General features: G+C 29.7%; 1 protein-coding gene across 1 annotated transcript; it reads left to right on the top strand.

Moving 5' to 3' along the window:
* Positions 1-2358: 2358 nt before the first annotated feature.
* On the top strand, positions 2359-4178 carry OCT59_024847 (uncharacterized protein; the record flags this gene model as incomplete). The annotated part of the gene is made up of 6 exons (XM_025331083.2): positions 2359-3002; positions 3069-3144; positions 3347-3420; positions 3498-3758; positions 3837-3940; positions 4027-4178. The coding sequence occupies 6 exons, from the start codon at positions 2359-2361 to the stop codon at positions 4176-4178; spliced, it is 1311 nt and encodes a 436-aa protein (XP_025183035.2).
* Between the last annotated feature and the right edge of the window lie 16308 nt (positions 4179-20486).

The following is a 20486-nucleotide window of genomic DNA, read 5'->3' as shown; positions in this document are numbered from 1 at the left end:
AATTACATATTACATACCATTTGTTTTTGAGTTAGAACATTATTTTTGATCACCTTGATTGCTTTTAAAATATCACGATCTTTAAAATAATTCTACGAGCAGTATAATATCTTCCACTGCTTCTTTTTTGTAAACTAATAATAAGAGATTATTACTGCAAGTAGTTTTTTTTTTGAATAATGAAAAACAAATGAGTTATAAATTATGTTAAATTTGAAAAAAAAATTAAAAAAATTTGAAAATTTTTACAAATTTTACAAAAAAAAATTATTTAAAACCTTTGTTTTTCATGATTCATTTGTACATTAAAAAGATTACAACCAAACCGGATTAAAGCTCAAAGAATTTCCAAAAAAAGAAAAATTTTTTCTTTTTCAAAATCAAATTATAATTAATTACTAAAAATGTATAATCTTTTTTTCTCATGTTGTGTATGGATTACATTATTTATCATTATAATATTTTGATGAAAGAACACAAAAAAGTGAAACAATCGTATTTTGACTACTTATAGTAATATATATAAAAATTTATTCAAAATAAAAAAAAATAAAATAATATACAATAATAAATATATATAAAATTATTAGAAAATATATATATATATATATATATATATCTCGGAAAAATTATAATGGAAAAATCCTTGTTTGAATTTATAACATAATAATTTGCAATATTAATAAAGAAATCATTGATGCTGTTATTGCTATCAACACAATATTAAAGTATTGGATGATTTAAAAAAGAATGTTCTAAATTATAATTGTTCTTTTTTAAGCGACATATTACTAATCTTGAGAATACCTTTATAATGAATAAGGAAAAAAAAAGAACAGATTTGGATTGAATTACGGTAACACATTTTAAAATTTCAATGAGAAGGTTTCTTTTGACAATAAAATTGGCATCAAACTTCGATCTATTTACAAAATAGGATTCACTTGTGTAACCAACTGACAACGCGAATTTTAACATATATAAATAAATATATATTTTAAAATAAAAATAAAATAAGTTTATTAATACATATTTGATAATTTATTAAATAATATTTATTTGGATTAAAAATATATGCAACATTATATCACAGTATTTATAAAATTCGTGTATTTACAAATTTGTTATTCGTTATAAACTAAAGTTTTAAGTTACTATTACCATTATTTTATATTTAATATATTAAAACATGTGAAATATGTAAAATCGGATAGAACCGTACCGAACACGTTTGTACGATAATAATAATCCATTTTTTTTTTTAGTAATATTCGTGACTAAATTTATCTTAGAGAATTTTTTCATTTTAAGAATTGATTTGTTTCAATTATTTGTAGCTTATCGGGTTATCCGAGATTTTTTTGATTTATTTCTAAGAACGTTTAAACTAAAAAAAAAAAACTGGTTTAATGCAAATATTTGTATAGAGCGGCAAGGCTAAAAGTTTATTAGTGAGTAAATGCGATAAACTTTGAAAAAAGATTTGTTTCTTTTTTTGAGAATTACCCGAATCACCCGAAAGTTATAAAGTTATAATGATCCCGATTATATATTATCATGATAATTTATGATAAAATCTTTATCAATAGATTTAGTCAAATTAATTTCACTTTGGAGTTGAAATATTGTTTTGAGTGATATTGTGTTATTAACGATAAAAAAAGAAATTGATATAAAAAATTTTTAACTCAATTTAAAACACAATTGTTGAGATCTTTTAATATATACAATATGTTTAGTATACATGATAAGGCGTGTTTTTCTTATTTCAAAGGTTAAATAAAGAAGTCATATCATAAATTCATCGGTTATTAGATTAACTCTTGTACATATTAACCATATCCATGTAATACTAAACAATATTTGGTTTAAACAAAAAAAACGGAATATTCAAAAAGATTATTTCCGTTTTTTTTTTTACTATTTATGCTATATTAATTATTCGGAAATTCTTTTTTTTTTTTTTTAAAAAAAAAAAAATGTGATAATAATTGGTAGGTTCATTACCAAAATTAAATTTTTGGGCATTTAATTCCAAAAACTAAATTTTAAAATACTTTTATTGGTACAACAAAAGTTAAATTACAATGCATTCCATGGGTATTCAAGTTTCCTATTTCTGATGTTTTAATGCAAATGCAAAAAAAACAGCTGGTACTGGATCTTGATCAACAATCTCGAATAGTTCACAATGGAAATTTGGTCACTTTGAAATATAATAATTTGGAATGTGTGATAAGTGACTATTGTGATAACATAATTTTAAATTACGAATAAAAAGCAGTTATATTGTCAAAATGGATATAAATAAACAGCGAGGCGTGGGTAAATGAATCCAATCGCAAAAAAACAAAAATCATGAACCCTATTAACGAACAAAATTCTAACAATTATCGTTATCATCATTCTATTTATCGTCCTTACTCCAGTAAAGACTATCAGAGTAACTTTCCTTCAAACAAACCTTTCATTCCTTCAAACAAACCTTTCACTCCTCCAAATATCTCTCATCAAAAGAATAATGATAATAATTATCCCCCCCTTCTGACTAATAACAATCCTTCCTCAAGTAATCTTCCGTCCTTGAATAAAACTCTTTCAACTAGCACTCTTTCGTTTAATACCAGAATTAACCTTCCTCCTTTAAATATGACCAGTAACCTCATTACTGATCTTTCTACTTCGAATTCATCTTTAAATAATTACATTCCTTCAAACAATGATACCTATTATATAAATCACCATTCAAGTTATTTTAATTCATATTTTCATAATTACCCTCACAACAATCATGACTATAAACCTATTTTTAACAACTATCGGAAGAGATATCACCCATATTATTACGGTCCAACATATGGCCAAATGTTTTCTTTCCGACCTTACCAATTTAACCCGACTCCTCGTTCTTATACTCGTAATCGCATTGATAATAAACCATACGATCAAAGTTCTCATTATGCGACGAAAGATGAAATGAAAACTATTCTTGCGGAATCTGGGTAAGCTTTCTTGTCGTATAGTCAGACTTTTGTTTTCATTAATTCGTTTACAAATGTTATCTTTAGTATTCCGGAATTAAAATACAAACTTGAAGTGATTCAGCAACCAGTACGGGCTCGAATGTGTGGGTTCGGAGAAAGAGTAAGTTAAAAAAAAAAATACAGTACTTGGGGCGTTGGGGTGCATCACCGTTGGCCGGAATTATCAATTTTTACCGGCACTATATTTTTTAATGCTGGTCGATCGTTGTAATTTCAGTCACCGGTGATCATCAAATTCGTATTAAGAATTCAACAATTAAACGACGCATATTTTTAATATTGATTTTTGATAAATTTTAAAGGATAGAAGACCAATATCACCACTCCCATTTCTTCGTCTTAGAATTAGTGACGAGAACGGACCTGTTAATATCCAGTATGTCATTTAATTATTTATTTAAGTTAAATTTGATGTTATAATATTTTTAATATATAATATAAAATCTATTTTAGTGAAATCGACCCAGGATTTTTTGTCATTCATGCGTCCTTATATGAAGAAAAAACAAATCGAGAAGCAATGTTGGTGGTTCATCCATCAAGTATGCCAGGAAGTCCACAATGTGTTGATAATTTGGTCGGAGAAAAAACTGCACATGGAAAAAGATTATGTGATACACAAGGGGTTGAAGATATTTGGTTCATTTTTAGAGATTTAAGCGTCAGAGCGGAGGGGATATTTTATATCAAATTTACATTAACCTATCTCGGCTGGTAATTATATGAATAATCATGAATATTTTTTATCTTTATAATTCATGGGAACTTATTATATAAAATATTTTATTATAGGCAAGGTAATTTAAATACGGGAGAATTTCCAATCAAAATGTTGGAAACTGTTTGCTCAAATCCATTCACCGTATATACAGCTAAAAGATTTCCTGGAATGATTGGTATGAAATTCTACCATTTTTTGAAAATAATTGATTTAATATCTTTATTATTTAATATAAATCTTATTTTCTATTAAAAATTTTAGAAACGACTAGGTTAGCCTATTGTTTCGTACAACAAGGAAACAAAATTCCAACTCGTCGAGATCCAACAAAAAGACTTTTTGATGAAGTTAACGATGATACTGAAGATACGCGTAAGAGTAAAAAGAGAAAAGTTTTAAACAAATCGTTATAAATCGTTATAAATCGTTATAAATCGTTATGCATGCATTTATTTTATATTTTAAATTATTTTTAAATTACTTTATTATGAATTATGTATGATTAATCCATCTTAGATGGTGGTTTTTTTTTATAGTATCATTTATTTAATTAAGGACAATATTTCAAAAATTAGGTATAATATTTTTTTTTTTTAAGATCAACTTAAGATTATGTCTATTATTATTATTATAAGTTTTTTGTTACACATTTGACATGCAAATTTAAAATAAAACAAAGTAACGTTATTTTCAGTACAAAATTATCTACAATGAACATTATATTCGATTATTATTCGTTCGCCTTTATAAAACCTATTTTACAAGATTAAATAATTTGGTCGTATTAATCATCCTGAATAAACAAATTCATTTTAATATTTTCATCATATTTATTAGGAATAATAATAATTTCATGATTTATTTCGGGAAAAACTTTGTAACCATTTTCCGTTTCCATTTACATAAATTTTTCATCCAGATATTTTCCCCAAATTTACACTCGGGTATACATGCATCTCTTTAGAATTTTTTAAATAGGTCCCTGAAACACGGAGATATCACATAACTCTCACTTTTGGGTAAAATGCTTACTTTCCAAGTAGCTAAGTGTAACCCAAACATTTTAATTGGTAGAATTCTAATCACATCACAATAGCGAAACTTGTTACTTTTAACATAAATTTATTTTCATAAAATTTTTATTCGATTTCTAACTGTTAAAGATTACTTTTTGATAATTGCAGGTGTGAATTGGTAAGATTCATCATTTTTTTTTTAAAAAAAAAAGAAAAAAGTATTTCGAAATTATTTTCTAGTGAATTCTCGCAGAAAATTTGGCAATTCGAGCCAAGATTAGCAAAATCACAATCAGTATAATGAAACGGTGTAAAATCAAGAGAGATGGTAAACCTGGCTTTGTATCCTGATTCCTGATTCCTGAATATTATCGAAATTTATGAAGGTTCTTTATCGTATTCTTGGTGATTTACCGTAATTGTAATCAGCGTTTTGTTCAAGTTAAATTGGTTGTTGCCAGTGTTTCTCAATTGATTTTGACGATTTCAAGAATTGGTGTCGGTTTTACCACAATTATTTTAAATTGAATTTTATTAAATTACAGCTTTTATCCAGAATTGGAATAAGAAGGATAGAATTAAATTAGCGTGAGAAATATGACAATATACAATATAAATCATGATATATAAGAGAAATCTTGACCAGTTCGACATACTATAACTGACTCGACCTTCATATATTTAATAAATAACACAGGGAGAATCAATTGAGGTACTATTTTGGACGTATTTAATAATTAATTTTATTTCCTTCATAAAATCTTTATTTTAAAAGAATGAGATTGTTTATTTATAATATCATTGGATTTTTCAATACAGAAATTTTTTTATATTGGGCGTACAAAATCTAGCTAATGATATTGACATTTTGAAGTAATTAACAAGTAACTCCCCTCAATTATAATATAAGTAGAAGAACTGGAATGATGAATTTATCAGTAGCGTAATGTTTATGTTGGACGAAAGCTTGGTAGGAGTACAACAAAATTACCTTGAGGAATTAACTGCAGTATTAAATTTGGGTTTAACGCTCTTCACCAAAATTTGACAACGAACGCTTGATCCAAGATTAACGTAAGTGATTGTAAGCAATGTAGATCACGGTAGTGGGAATGTTGGAAATTTTTTTTTTTAATATTTGAAAAAAAATATAAATGAATGAATGAGTGGATCAGAAAATTTTAAAAGGAAAGATTATTGACTTTGTCAGGTTGAAGTCTCCGTAACTCCATTGTTTCTTAAAATGGTTACTTTATTTCGCGTAGCCTAAAAGAACAAGGAAAAGTAGTGTTATCTATTCAATTGCTTTATTAATTATTATTACAGTATGTCTATCAATTTAAGCAACTTCCTTGTGCACGAATTAAAAATAAAGAACGACTTAACGACTTATTACTAAAATTATATAAAATGATAATTAATAGAGCTATATGCCTATATCTAGCCCTATAGTAAAATTTACTATTTAAGATTTTTTGTAATTCTGATACGTTTACTAAATTTATCTTATTATAAGCTTCTCACTAAATATACATTCTTACGCTTTAATGACATTAAACTCCCTATTATTTTCGCTCCAAATTTTAAAAACCATTCTAAATTATCTGTTATCGTCTCTTTCATGTACTAACCAGCTCGTTTTTTCCAAAAAGATAACATTTACAATTCTAGAAATAATAAATAAAGCTTTTTGAACACATCTCTCTGAATAAAAATTTTTTCTTTGGTATTTTTTTTTTGAGAAAACGAGGGGTCACATTGTTTTTTAGATTATAATGTATTTGTTTACATTTTAACTTGTCTTAAACTGAAGTTATTAAACTTTAAATAATTTAGGATTTTTTACTAGGAAAATTAACTTCGTGCTGTGTCCATCAATTAAAAAAGCTTATGAAAGAGTAAAGTGAAAGTGAAAAAATGAGAAGAAAAGAAAAATCAACGAAAATGGATGAACAAAAACTTGTCAATACTTTAGATCTGGTAACAAACCTGTCAAAATTAAGCAAAGAACGATTTCTTCAGTTCATCAGTTCAACAATTATCTGAATATTTTGATAAAGAATTTATGGTTTAGAAAACTCAGTGTACATACTCACAATAAATCTATATTAGTTAACTTTTCCTGGATAGTAAATATATCCAGATTGAAAATAGTTAATTTTTAGCAAATTACATGGATATGGCTTTCCTGCCAATTTACACCTCTATCACCCATATTCCGAACTTCTAACAAGTAATATTCAGGATTCAGTAGCCACTTAACAATCTAAATATGCAATGATTTTATAGCCTTGCTGATTTAATACCCTAAAAGCAACTATGTATGTTATAATACCTAATTGTTTACCTAACTGATATTTTTTCTTTTCTACCTACTCATACATATTGAACATCAAGAATTCTTATATCATGAAAAGTTATACCTAAAAACTTCTTCTCATCAGAAGTACCACCATTCCTCACCATCTTTCAAACTTATTTTGCTCATATTTTAAATCTTTTCTTATAATTTTGCCAAGCCTGTTGGATAACTGTTATAATATGCAATTCTTTCCTTAAATTCATTGAAATATTATAATGTATCTTTGATAAAAATTCAATATCTGTAATTCCATATAAAAATTAAGTCTGGATATAGATAATTTTAAAAAATTGAATGGATAATCCACATATCCATACTGTTCATATTATTCATGTTATTCATATTATTTATGGATAATTCAGATTATATGGATAATATGAATAATACAATTAATAATTATAGATAATATAAATTATTCAATTAATTAATTGAATAATTAACAATATTTTTCATATTTTTTCACTTTATTTAATATTTTAATATATAAAGTTTGTTTTCAAATAAATTCCTAAACCAAATCAAGAATCAAGGTATTATTACTATTATAATAATTCCAGTTTTTAAAAAAAAGGTATTTTTTATATTCAGCTTTTTTAATTTGTATTTTAAATAATATTATAATGTTAATAATTAATAAAATATAATAGGGCATTGGCATTAAGTTTATTAATAAGTTTTATAAAGACCATTTCATAGAATTATTTGCATATTTGTAGATATAAGAATTATTCACAAATTATTCATAAATTATCCATATAAAATTATCTATTTATAGATCTATTCATAGATACTATCCAAATAATAAAATAGATATCTACAATCTATAATTTATGTAGATATACTGATGACAAATACATAGATTTAAACTCTAAATATTACATTTCTGATATTTTTTTACTATATTTATATTATATACCTGTATTATTTAATTTAAATCAGAATAGTAGGTAGTTTATTTATTTTATAGATATAGAAATTTTATAGCAATTTTAATGTTTTATAGTAAATTTAAAGATATGTATTACTTGTAAAATACATATACAGTTTTAAATATTAAATAAATTTTTTATTATATTTTTTCATGAAGTAATATATAAAAAAAAACCAGTTAGTTTAAAAAAAAAATGAAATTGATTAAAAATATTGGAATAAATTATATATATATATTTTTATTATTATATTCAAAGGGAGCAGTACTTCTTATTTTAAAGGAAAAATTACATGAATCAAAATAATTTGCATCTTATCCATTAGCAAATATATTTCATAAGTGTATAAATTATATTTAATAGGAGAAATAAAATATGAAATAGAATAATATCATATTTTTTATGAATTCTAAATTATAATATAGTAGTAATTTCTTATTACTACTTCATATTATTATCTAAATTACTAGTAATTTCTTTTATATTATCTATCCATTTTATAATTGACATTACTGTGTTAAATTTTGAATTCTTTTTACTATAATAAAAGCTTTTCATAGTATTCTTTCCAATTTTTCTTAGTAAAATAACAAATTTTACATCTTACAATTTTAAATACATAATCTATAATATTTTTTTTCTTTAATTAAATAAAAAACTCATTTAAACTGATTCCTATTTTGCTAAGTTTTGCAAAAAAAAGTATTAATTTTAGATAAATAAATATACAGTAAAATTTATAGAGAAAATACATCTGAGATTTTTTATTTAAAAGATTATATAATAATAAACTTTACAATTATCACAAAAAAAACAGATAAATCAAAAATAATATGCTTTCTAAAAAGTTTATTAATTATAATTAGATAAAGTACTATAAATATATAATAAATTTATAACTTATTATATTTTTATAAATGTAAATTTATTTATATAAAAATATCTTAAAATATAATACAAAAATATAAACATTTCTTCTATATTTTATTAACTCTCTTCTTTTTTGTCTTAATTTTCTTAATATTCTAAAACAATTTGCAAAATAGTATTTGAAGTATTATTATTTGAAAATAATAAAGTCAGAACTCGATATAACGATTCGTGATAAACTGATTTTAGCCTATAACGAACTTTTTTCTCAAACCAAAACCGTCTATATTAAATTTTATCACTATATACCAATTTTATTATAAATTTCGTGATATTATATATAACGAAATCTGATCATAAACTAATCATATGTATTTATTCGCGATAAGCTGATTACCACTTAACTCTGGTCAGAATTAACTTATTCCCAGCTGGCACTATGCAGCGCAGCAGATCACCTGACATTTATGCCTTAATTTTGGAATTTAATAATTTTTGTAAGAATATGATATTAATAATAAACAAATTAGCACAGTATGTAATACAATTAAAATCATTTTTTTTTATTAATAAAAATTTGGTATACCAAATTTTTATATTTTTTACTATATAATCGGTATATTAAGAATATTTGATTTATCGAATATCCGATATAATGATCCAAAATTGCCTAATATGAGTTGGGTTCGTTATATCGAGCTTCGACTGTACTTCTAATCTTCCTTAAAATTTTTTTTTATATAGAATTTATATATTATTTTTTAATATTATTTATATTAAATAAAGTTGAAATTATTAAAAATAATATTAAATAATAATATAAGTATAAATAAGTATTTTTTTTATTTTATACTGATATATTATTATTAGAAATACTTAAATTTATCAATAAAAAAGTTATATAGCAATTTGTATAATAGAAGATTTTTTTAAAAAATAGTTATTGATTTTCTTATTCTTCAAAGTCTACTGATTTTTATTCTTTTATTATAATATATTTAACTTGTATAAATAATTAAAAATAATAAAAGAAAAACCTTTTATATCAATATTCAATAATATATCTATACATATTTTAAAAATGTAATAATATAGTAATATACTAATAATATTTATAATGATTTTATTGTAAAGAAAAATCATCATTTTCATATAAATATACAATAGTTTTTATCATCTTTAAATTTTTAGATAAATTCATTTTTGTCAATTTAATATAATTATTCTTTTTGTATTTTTATTACCATTTTTATTTTTCTAATCTTACTATTATTTTCAATATTATTATTAGACTTACTTATTTCTTTATTTGAATTTTACATAATAAATAATAAAATATAATTAACTGAAGTGAATAAATAAACCTAATAGTAGATAATAATAATATAATATATTATTATATATAATTATTTTTACTGATATTTATATATATTATTTTACTTTTATAATCATTATGATATTTATCATTTGATTAATCAGTTTTTTTTTAAAAGTTTTTTAAAGTACATTTTAGTAAATTTGTATTTAAATAAATATTTTAAATTAAATAAATAATATAAAGAATTTATTTTCTTATAAATACAAATATTTTTATTTTGAATAAAATGGTAAATTGAAATTTATATAAGATTTTTATTAATATTAAATTAAAATATAACAACCGAATATATTGTTTTTTGTTACATTTATATCTTTCAGTCAAATAATAATTTTAATTACTATTAAAAAAGAATTGAGCTAAAAATTTTTATAGTATAATATAAAAATCTTATTTAATTACATATATTTACCATTTTTTAATTTTCTGAGTTTATTTAATATTTCAAAATTATCTATTTCTTTTAAAGTCATATTATTAACATCTAATTATATTATATTTTTATTTAGATAAAATATTATAGAAATTTTCTTTTTCCTATTTTACTAATACAGTCAACTCTCTTTATAGTCACACATTTGGGACAGTCCATATTTGGTGATTATAAAGAGATGTGACTATATAAAAAATTTCTTATATTAGTATATCATAATTCCGGCCAAAAATTAACATAATTTTAGCCAAAATTATACTCAAAACTTTATTGTATCGTAACTCCGCCAATATTAATCGTAGAGAGATGATCTTACCGCCATTCGATTCGTCTTGATGAGACGGTTCTAATGGTATAAAATACATCGAAATCTAATCACTAGATTAATTTCCGAAATTAAAAAAATATTAATGGTTTTTGTGTAATAACTCTGCCAATATTGATCCTAGAGAGACGATCTTACCGCCATTCGATTCGTCTTGATGAGACGGTTCTAATGGTATAAAATACATCGAAATTCAATCACTAGATTAATTTCCGAAATTAAAAAATATTAAATGGTTTTTAAGTAGTAACTCCGTCAATATTGATCACAGAGAGATGAGCTTACCACCATTCGATTCGTCTTGATGAGGCGATTCCAACGAGCTATTAATCGTCTTTTTACAATCACTAGGTACCGAGAAATTTAGCAAAATGTTAAATGGCGCAGTAAACGTAAATTAAGAAATATAATAATGCCGATGCTTAACATTTTGTTGAATAACTCATCAGCCAGTGATCGCAAAAGGATAAAACTAAAACTAACTCTCTCCCGTTCTGCTCACTTGACAATATTTACGAAAAAAATAAAAAATTTTTTCGGAGTTTTTTATTACTTTTTCTTTATAATTTCTTTATTTTAGATAACTACTACGACACTTTACAAATGGGTAAAGATAACAAAAAGAAAAATAACCAGTCTAACAAAGATACTACGTCTAAACGTCCTGCCTCTAGCTCTCCAACTGGCAACGTTTCTGGTCAAGGTTCCTCTATGTCTGGCCCTTCGAACACTCCACCTTCGACCACCTCTACTAATAAACGTACCAGAGCCTCAGTGCGATGACTCGTCATGGATGTTGATAAACCTCTCACGCCTCCTGGCCCTGTTGAGACAACTTCCGCTGAGATACCTTCTCAACCCGATACCTCCTCTCTCGATGCTTCGCAACACGCCCCTGCTAACAACAACGATAAAGGCAAAAGCCCTGAAATTACCCCCGCAGTCTCTTTTCCTGAACGTGCTGCCTCTCCGGACGCGTCCCAAGCTGCAGTACAATCTCAACCTACACTTTTCTACGCCTCGGCCGCTCCTAATGACGTTGATGGCTTTTGGAATCACTTCGCTTCGAACCGCAACGCGTGCGACGCGGTTGATCGACAACTTTCCTTGTTCACCTCTTATGGTAGTCGTGCCACGTGTAGTGGATCCAACGATTTGAAGAGGATCATCGTCCACTTCCGAAAAAAGGAAGATCTTGACAACGCCACAGCCTCCCCTATGGATTCTTTGTTTGGCTTGCATTTCCATGCATACGACCCCCAGGCTATTAAGGCGCGATGAACACGCGCGTACCCCGTGGTTACCGATATCCCCCTTTTTCTAACTGACGCTCTTTTGCGTGGTACCTTTTCTCGTTACGGCAATATTACTCGTTGCCATACCCGTTTATCTAAACTTTATCGTACTGCATACATTACCTTTGAATCTACTGGTGCTTTACAGAACCTCGACTCTACCTGGGGCGTCCTTTGTGGAGGACATTGTTTGCGTATCTGCCCGCTACTTTCTCTCCTGACCAACGCGCTGAAAGACGCGCTTATGTTGCTTTACTTGCCGGTCTTCCGCGTGGTACTATATCGGTCGATCTTGCTGAAATTGCCGATGAAATTTCCGCTAAATCTATCAATGTTCCCTTCTCTATGAATTCTTACAATCCCAAACCCTATGCCTATTGCCATTTTGCCTCTGAAACTGCTATGGAAAATGCTAAATCTATTTCATGTGCCCTTAAGAAAGTTGGCCTTACCTGGCATTCTCCGGATGAAGTCACTTCTCTTTGTCATCGATGTGGTCGCCCTAATTGTAACCCCGATCGATGTGGTTCTTCATCTAGACCTAATCGCTCTTCTCGCCCTTGGCAATCTAATGATAAATTACGTGCTTTATATAACAAGCATTTACCTCCTTCTCATCCCGCTAAACAACATAACCGTTTTGCCCGCCCTGATAACAACAATGATGGACAAAGCCGTACCAATGCTTCTCGCCATCGCTCTAAATCCAGACCTAATACCCGACAACAATCTCGTTCTCGCTCTCAACGTCGCCTATGGAATCGCGACAACCTTAATCACAATAATAATAATCAACGTCGTCGTATTCCTGATGCAAATGAACTTGATCACTATGCTGACGGCATGGATGTTACATACCCTGCTCCTCCTACTGTGCTTACTGATTGGAAATCTATTGGTGCTGCTCTTGAAAAAGTAGTTGAAGAATTAGCCCTTCTTACACCACACAATTTGCTTCTATGAACAGCCGCATCACTAATTTGGAATCTGCTATGGCTGCTCGTACTCCTATTCCTGGACCTTTTGTCACTAAACCTCCTTCCTACATCCCTTCCTCTATGCAAGGATGGGATGATACAGTGAATCGAACTGATAATAATATCCTCGTTGATGTTAATTCTCCCCCTTTGCAATCAACAAGTGGTTTTTCCCCGATTCCTCATTTTGCTCCCATTCCACCTTCCAACGTCGCTCCTTCCTCCCCTATTGATATGGAACAGCGTCTCTCCTCTCTTTCCGATACTGTTGCCTCTTTGGCTGGCTCGATTAAAGAAGGAATCCAACAAAACAACCTCATCTTAGCTCGGCAACAAGGCCAAGCTAATCAATAATTGTTTTCTTTTTCCCTCTTCTTTATTACCGATTTATCAGTGTGTAATAATGACGGACAACAATAAACATAATTTTTCCCCTTACCCCTCTCCCCTTATCAAATTTGGTCAATTAAATGTTAATGGTTTATGTTCCCCAGTTCGACAACAACATTTGCTTAATTTTTTTCTTCACTCCTCTTTTGGTGTTTTATCTATTAATGATACGCGTCTTTCCCCTTCAAATGCTAAATTTATTTTTAAAAATGAACATTCCCTACATCACTTTAAGTCCTATTGGGCTTGTTCATCTTCTTCTTCTCGCCCTCATGATGGTGTTGGTATTTTGTTACGTAATCCCCTTCATAAACATGTTCAAACAGTTGATCCTTGGAACGGTCGACTTCTTAAATTAGATTTGTTCTTTCATTAAACAAAAATTTCTATTATTTCTATATATTATCCCCCTTCTGGTTCTGTTCATCAATCTATTTGCAATGATCTTATTGCCAAGCTTCTTTCTTGGCTCGATTATGCCCGAGCTAATAATTATTTTGTAGTTATTCTTGGCGACTTCAATGCTGATGTAATCGCTCATTCTAATTATTCACCTAATCATTTTAAGCTTCTTCGCTTGCTTTCTTCTCGGGTTTTTACCGATCATCAAGCTCATTCCTCTACAAATGGTCCTGATCCCACCTTCTTTCATGATAATGGATCTTCGAGACTGGATTATATCTGGTCTTCACCTGGTTTTCCTGCTCCTGGTCTTTTTTCACAAGTGGTTACTTGCCCGGGTCTTTTTGATCGTCCTTTTACCGATCACAAAGTTCTTACAACTGTTTTTGACTTCAGTTCTTGCCTGGCTATCTTGGCTAAATCTCGTCTTAAACAAAAAAAAGAATTGCGTACTATTTTCTCTTACGCTTCCACTTCAGTTGAACAATGGAATAATTTTACCACTGAAGTAGATGATTCTCTTGGAGTTTATTTAGATAGACAATATCACCCTAATTTTGATTTCTCTCTTTCTCTTGATCGTATGTGGCATGCATTGAAAGCTGCCATAATTAGTGCTGCAATTGAAACTTTACCCTTTCAAAAAGTCTCCAATACACACTGACATTCGTACTCTCCTGAATTAACTAAACTTATTGCTATTAACAAGTTTTTAGATCGATTTTTATATCGCCTTACTACTCGTCGTTCTAATCGGCCTACTCAGATTGCGCAAATGACTGCCGCTTTGCCCTCCCATCTTGAAAATCTTGCATCCTTACTCCCCTGATTACTCAGTTCCTACCTATTCTACAACCCCTGCATCTGTATTTAAATCGTTTTTACGATCACAGAAGAATTTAGTTTCTGCCTTTTTATCTACTAAATTCGCCCAACACCTTACGGACTCAGTGGAATATTATACTGCACTACGTGACGAACACTTTTCGAACTCGCTCGGCACTTTTATAGATTCTGCCTTATCAGTAGAAAAACGCTCGATTGTTCTTGACCGTGTCCTGGTTGTCCTGGACTCAACCCCTACTCTTTTAACGGATCCTTCGGATATTAAACAAACTGCCATTACTCATTTCCAATCAATTGTTTCTCCTCCGTTGACCCATTACTCTTCCATCATTTCATTTCCCGCCCGATGGCAACAAGCTTACACTCCTCTTGCTAATGTGTCCGCTTCACTATATGATCCTGTCTTGGCGCCTATTTCGCTACAAGAATGGTCTACTGTGATTTCCTCCATGCCAAATAACAAAGCTTCCGGCCCTTCAAAAATTTCTTATGAAATGATTAAACATCTGTCCGGTGAAGCCTTGGATTTCTCTCTTTTACTGGCCAATAATTGCCTTTCTTGCGGTGATATTCCTGCTGACTGGCGTGAAGCTGTGGTTTATCCTATTCCTAAACCCCACAAATTTGATGCTCAACTTAAGAACACTCGACCTATTACTCTTCTGGAAACAGTTCGTAAATGTGTAGTTAAGGTCATCACGAATCGTCTCTTCAACATTCTTGCTGATAATAAAGTTCTACAAGGTGGTAACTTTGCTGGCTTACCTGGTGGTTCTACTGATGTCCCTATCAAAATGCTTGATGCGATTATCCATCAACATAAACATGACTCTACTGATGATCAGGAACTATGGATCGTTTCTCAAGATATCTCTAAAGCTTTTGATTCTATGGATCTAAATATGCTTAAATTAGCTTTAGATAGGTTACATATCCCTGCACTTTTAGTGCGATTTATTTTAAATCTTTTTACACGACGAAATAATAAGATAATTACTTGTCATGGCGATACAGCTGCTTATAGAGTACGTGTTGGTATCGATCAAGGAGAAATCATTTCCCCTCTTCTTTGGGTTATTTATTTGGATCCCTTACTCACTGTTCTGAATCAAGAAGCACGAGATCCTTTTATTTTAAAATCTTCAGCTCTTTTAAATTATTCTCCACTTGAATTTGAACAACATTCTTTACCAATTTCACATTTAACGTTTATAGATGATTCTACACTTATTGCTTCTTCAAAATCTGGAATAGAAGACCGTCTTTCTATTACTGCTGAATTTTATACTTTAAATAATGTTCAAGCTAATTCAGCTAAATATGTTCTTCTTTCATCTTCTTCCCCTTCTTCAAAGATTATTTTTGATCTTACACCTTCTTTTTTAGTCTCTGATTTGTCTCTTTCCCTTTCCTCTTTATCTTTGCATGCTTCCTTTCGCTTTTTAGGCGTTTGGTTTTCTTTATCCGCTTCTTCTGATTTTGTTCTCAAACAAGCGCGCTCCATGGTTAAAGATATGGCAGCTCTCCTGGGACCGAAGAAATTATTAGCACAACATGTGGCCTATCTCTATAATGCTGTCCTTCTTCCGCGATTGGAATTTCGTCTTCAAACTACCCTTTTCTCTGAATGTACTATTCAATCAATTGTCAAGCCTCTGTTTTCAGTACTTCGAAGAAAAGCTGGTCTTGCTACGACTACTCCGTTGCCCTTGTTATTTCTCAAACTTCTATTTTCGATTCAAAATGCTTTCTATCGCTTTCTTTCTTCCCATATTGCATCTTGGCAAAAAATTTTCACTCATCCTGATTTTAAAGATTTTGCCCTTTATGCTATCTCCTATCTTCAAGGATATTTGGGTGCTGAAAGTTGCCCGACTACTATTAACCTAGAACCATGGTCACAGATCGTTTCTTTGCGAACGCACACTTTATTTAATTCGTTATTGTTTTCTTCGCGTTTGAACATCATGTGGTCTCTTTCCTTCCGGCCTCCGAGGCATGATCTACAACCTGCTCTGCCACTCCGATCTATTCTACCTCATTCCATTTTTCAATCGAGTTGGAAACTTTGGAAAAACTTGAATATATTTGTGCTTGCTCAGTTGGTTTCTCCTTGTGGACGTTATCTTATGAATTGGCCTGACCTTCGTTATCTTGGCATCGTTGGTCGTAAAGGACGGATCCCTAATTGGTTTACTTTTATCAATAATAATTTTCTCTCTTCTTCTTCTACTTTACTTTTATCTTCATATTTTATTAATTCTTCTTTTACTTTAGCATCTCCTTGTTTATTAGATCATACTGTTAAAGATTATTCTTTTTATCCTCAATGGGCTATTAATTTTGTCTCTGCTACTCAAACTTTATCTGTTGGTCGCGTGTGTATCACCTATAAGAAACAAAACTCGGCTATTATGTCTCATTGGCTTCCTGTATCTACCTCGCGCTGACGAACGATCCTATGACCTGTCCCGGTTGCGCTCTTAACATTCCCGCCTTATCCATGAAATCTGCCATCAGACAACGCTGTAATAGCGAGAAATGCTTTTTTAATGTAACTCTATCGGATACTGTGGGCTATCCTACCAGAAATGCCAAAGTTTTCGCGGCTTACCTTCCCATTGCTCTATCTACTTCATGGAGTTATGCGACTTCCTTGGCTCTTGTTCATTTTTCGAACGCGTCTCCCGCTCCTTCTCCTCTCTTTAAGGATAGAATCGATAGAATTGAAGACACTATCTTACCACTTTCTGTGCAATCTTTGTACACAGATGGTTCGTTCCATCCTGCCAATGATTCTTCGCCTTCTTCCATGACTTCTGCTTGGATTGCTCTTGATGATGTTGGACTTGTTCTGGAATCTTCTTCCATGCATCTCCCTTCTTACTTTCCTTCCGCTTTGCGTTCCGAAATTTCTGCTGTTCTATTAGGATTGAACGCCCTTTTCCGTGATTCATCAATCTCTATTCATACTGATTGTAGTCAGTTAATTTCACTATGGACACGGTTTGTTGATGCTCCTTTCTCACCGAAGTTGCTCCGAGAACCTAATCATCTTCTTTAGCTTTCTATTCGACAACTTATCATGGATCGTAATCTTAATGTCGAATTGATTAAAGTCCCTGCTCATGGCGATGATATCTACAATATACAAGCGGATTCTTTGGCAAAAGATGCTCATTCGTCTTTACAACCCACTGTTCTACTTTCAACATTTTGTTATGCTCCATGCTTGTTGACTTTTAACTCCTTGCCTATTGACGTGAATATTTGACATTTTCTCCGCTCTATTGCAGATGCTCGTGCTCTTTTATCTTTCTGTTCACTAGCACGTTTTACTGCTCTTGGTTCTCCTTCACTTTTTGATTGGGCTGGTATATATTTTTGCCTTTCACAAATTAAAGGTTTCGCTTCACATAGGAATGGTCGTCCTGAATTTTGGACCTTCCGTATCAAACTCCTTTTGGATACGTTGCCTACCTTAACTACTCTTCAACAACGCAAACCTTACTTATATTCTCCCTGACTGGCTCTGTCCGCAGTGTAATTCTGCTCCTGAAGATTTGAATCATCTTTGGACTTGTCCTTATATTTTACCGGATTTAAATCCTTGTTTAACACACCGGTCTGAAGTCATTAAATTTAGAGATTCTTGTTTATCTTCTTTCCTATCCTTGAAATCTTTGGATATTTCCTTTCATACCGAATTGCTTTTTGGATTGTTGGAACTATGAAGCTCCTTCTTCATCCTGTCTTTGGCTTCTTCCGAGGATTGTTGCTTGCGCATTTAACGACATTTTTAAATCGACACTTTCCTCTCTCTGTTATATACAAGATTATTTCTCCCCTTCTTAATGACTTCCAAGTCGAATTATATGGTGAAATTTGGCTGTGTCGGAATGTTCTTTTCCATGCTTGGGAAGAGTCGCAGGGTATCTCGGCTGCTTCCAAATTACGTGGCCCATCTACAAATTCTTTTCCTAATACTACTTCTCCACAACAACACAACTCTTCTTTGGCGTCAGTCTCTCAGGATTCCTGGATTTCTTGGATATCCTCTTCTATAATTCGGGGTGGATCTTGGATCTCGCACTTGGATTTTCTGCGCTGCTTAACAGTTCAACCTCTTAGGATTTCTTTCTGGTAACGGACTGGACTTTTTGGATGTTGGATAGTTGACTCACACTGGCCTTCGGGTAAAGTTGGGGTATGCGATTCTGTAATAGTCTAGTTTTTCTTTGCTTTAATTTTATTTTAGTTTAGATTTCTTTACTTGTATGAGTCGTGAAGCTACTCTTTTTATTTTTATTAGTTTATTTTCTTATTTTTGTAATATTGTTCGTTTGAATTTCCGATGTTAAAATATAAATAAAAATAAAGTCATAAGACTGTTTGCACAGCAAAAGGATAAAACTACCACCATTCGATTCATCTCAGTGAGACGATTCTAACAAGCTATGATACATCTTTGTACGATTATTAGATGCCAAGTTATTTAATATATTCTTTATATAACTGTGATTATAAACGGTTTTTTTTAATATAAGATTTTTGAGGATAGGTGTGATAGTGACTATAGATAGATTGTGACTATATAGGATAGTTTTTAATAATAAAGTGTTTTGAACATTCAACTGGTGTGACTATATAGTAGAATGTGACTATAACGGGAGTGACTATAGAGGGAGTTGACTGTAAATAAAAAAAAAATTATTTTTTATTAAAAAAAATATAATAAGATAATATTAAAATAAGTTGTTCAAATAAAACTAGCTATTTACTGAAAAATAATTTGCTATTGCTAGCTTCTAATAATATTTTTTTATTACAAATACTTCTTTCTTATTTAATAAAATTATTACAGTCAAACCTTGATATAGCGAACTCTTGATATAATAAATTTTTCAGACAACTATGGTGGCTGTCACCTATAAACCACACTAATATTAAGTGACTTCAAATTTTATAAATTGTAAATTGAATAGTAAAAAGAAAAAACTAAACCGATAAAATGATATAGCAACATGTACTGAACATTTCTATCGGATTATTTTATAGAATTTAATAAGAATTTTAATTAATATTATGGGTTAAAGTTGGATAATTTTAATAAGTAGCAATAATAAAAATATAAAATTTCGGACTAGTTTTCATGTAATTTTTATGGATTTTACAAAAATTCCATGGAAATCCACAAGAATTCCATGTAATATGGCAAAAAAAAAATTTTGCGTCACGCTGGCAATTAATATTTTGACAAAGTACTTTAAAATATAAGTTACACAATATAAATAAATAAATTTCAAAATTTCGGACTATTGTTGTTTATAGGTGACAGCCACCATATAATAAATTTCTCCTTGCTATAACAAATTAACCAATCAAATCTCTTAAAAACTTTACTATAGCTCTATAGCGAAGTTGAGATCTGAAACCTAGGGTTTGTTATAACAAGGGTTGACTGTAATTATTTTTTTTTTAACCAAGGTAGTGCAATT

Source organism: Rhizophagus irregularis, chromosome 5, assembly GCF_026210795.1.
Source record: "Rhizophagus irregularis chromosome 5, complete sequence".
In the NCBI taxonomy this organism is placed as follows: Eukaryota; Fungi; Glomeromycota; class Glomeromycetes; order Glomerales; family Glomeraceae; genus Rhizophagus; species Rhizophagus irregularis.
This window is presented reverse-complemented; position numbering and strand designations above follow the sequence as displayed.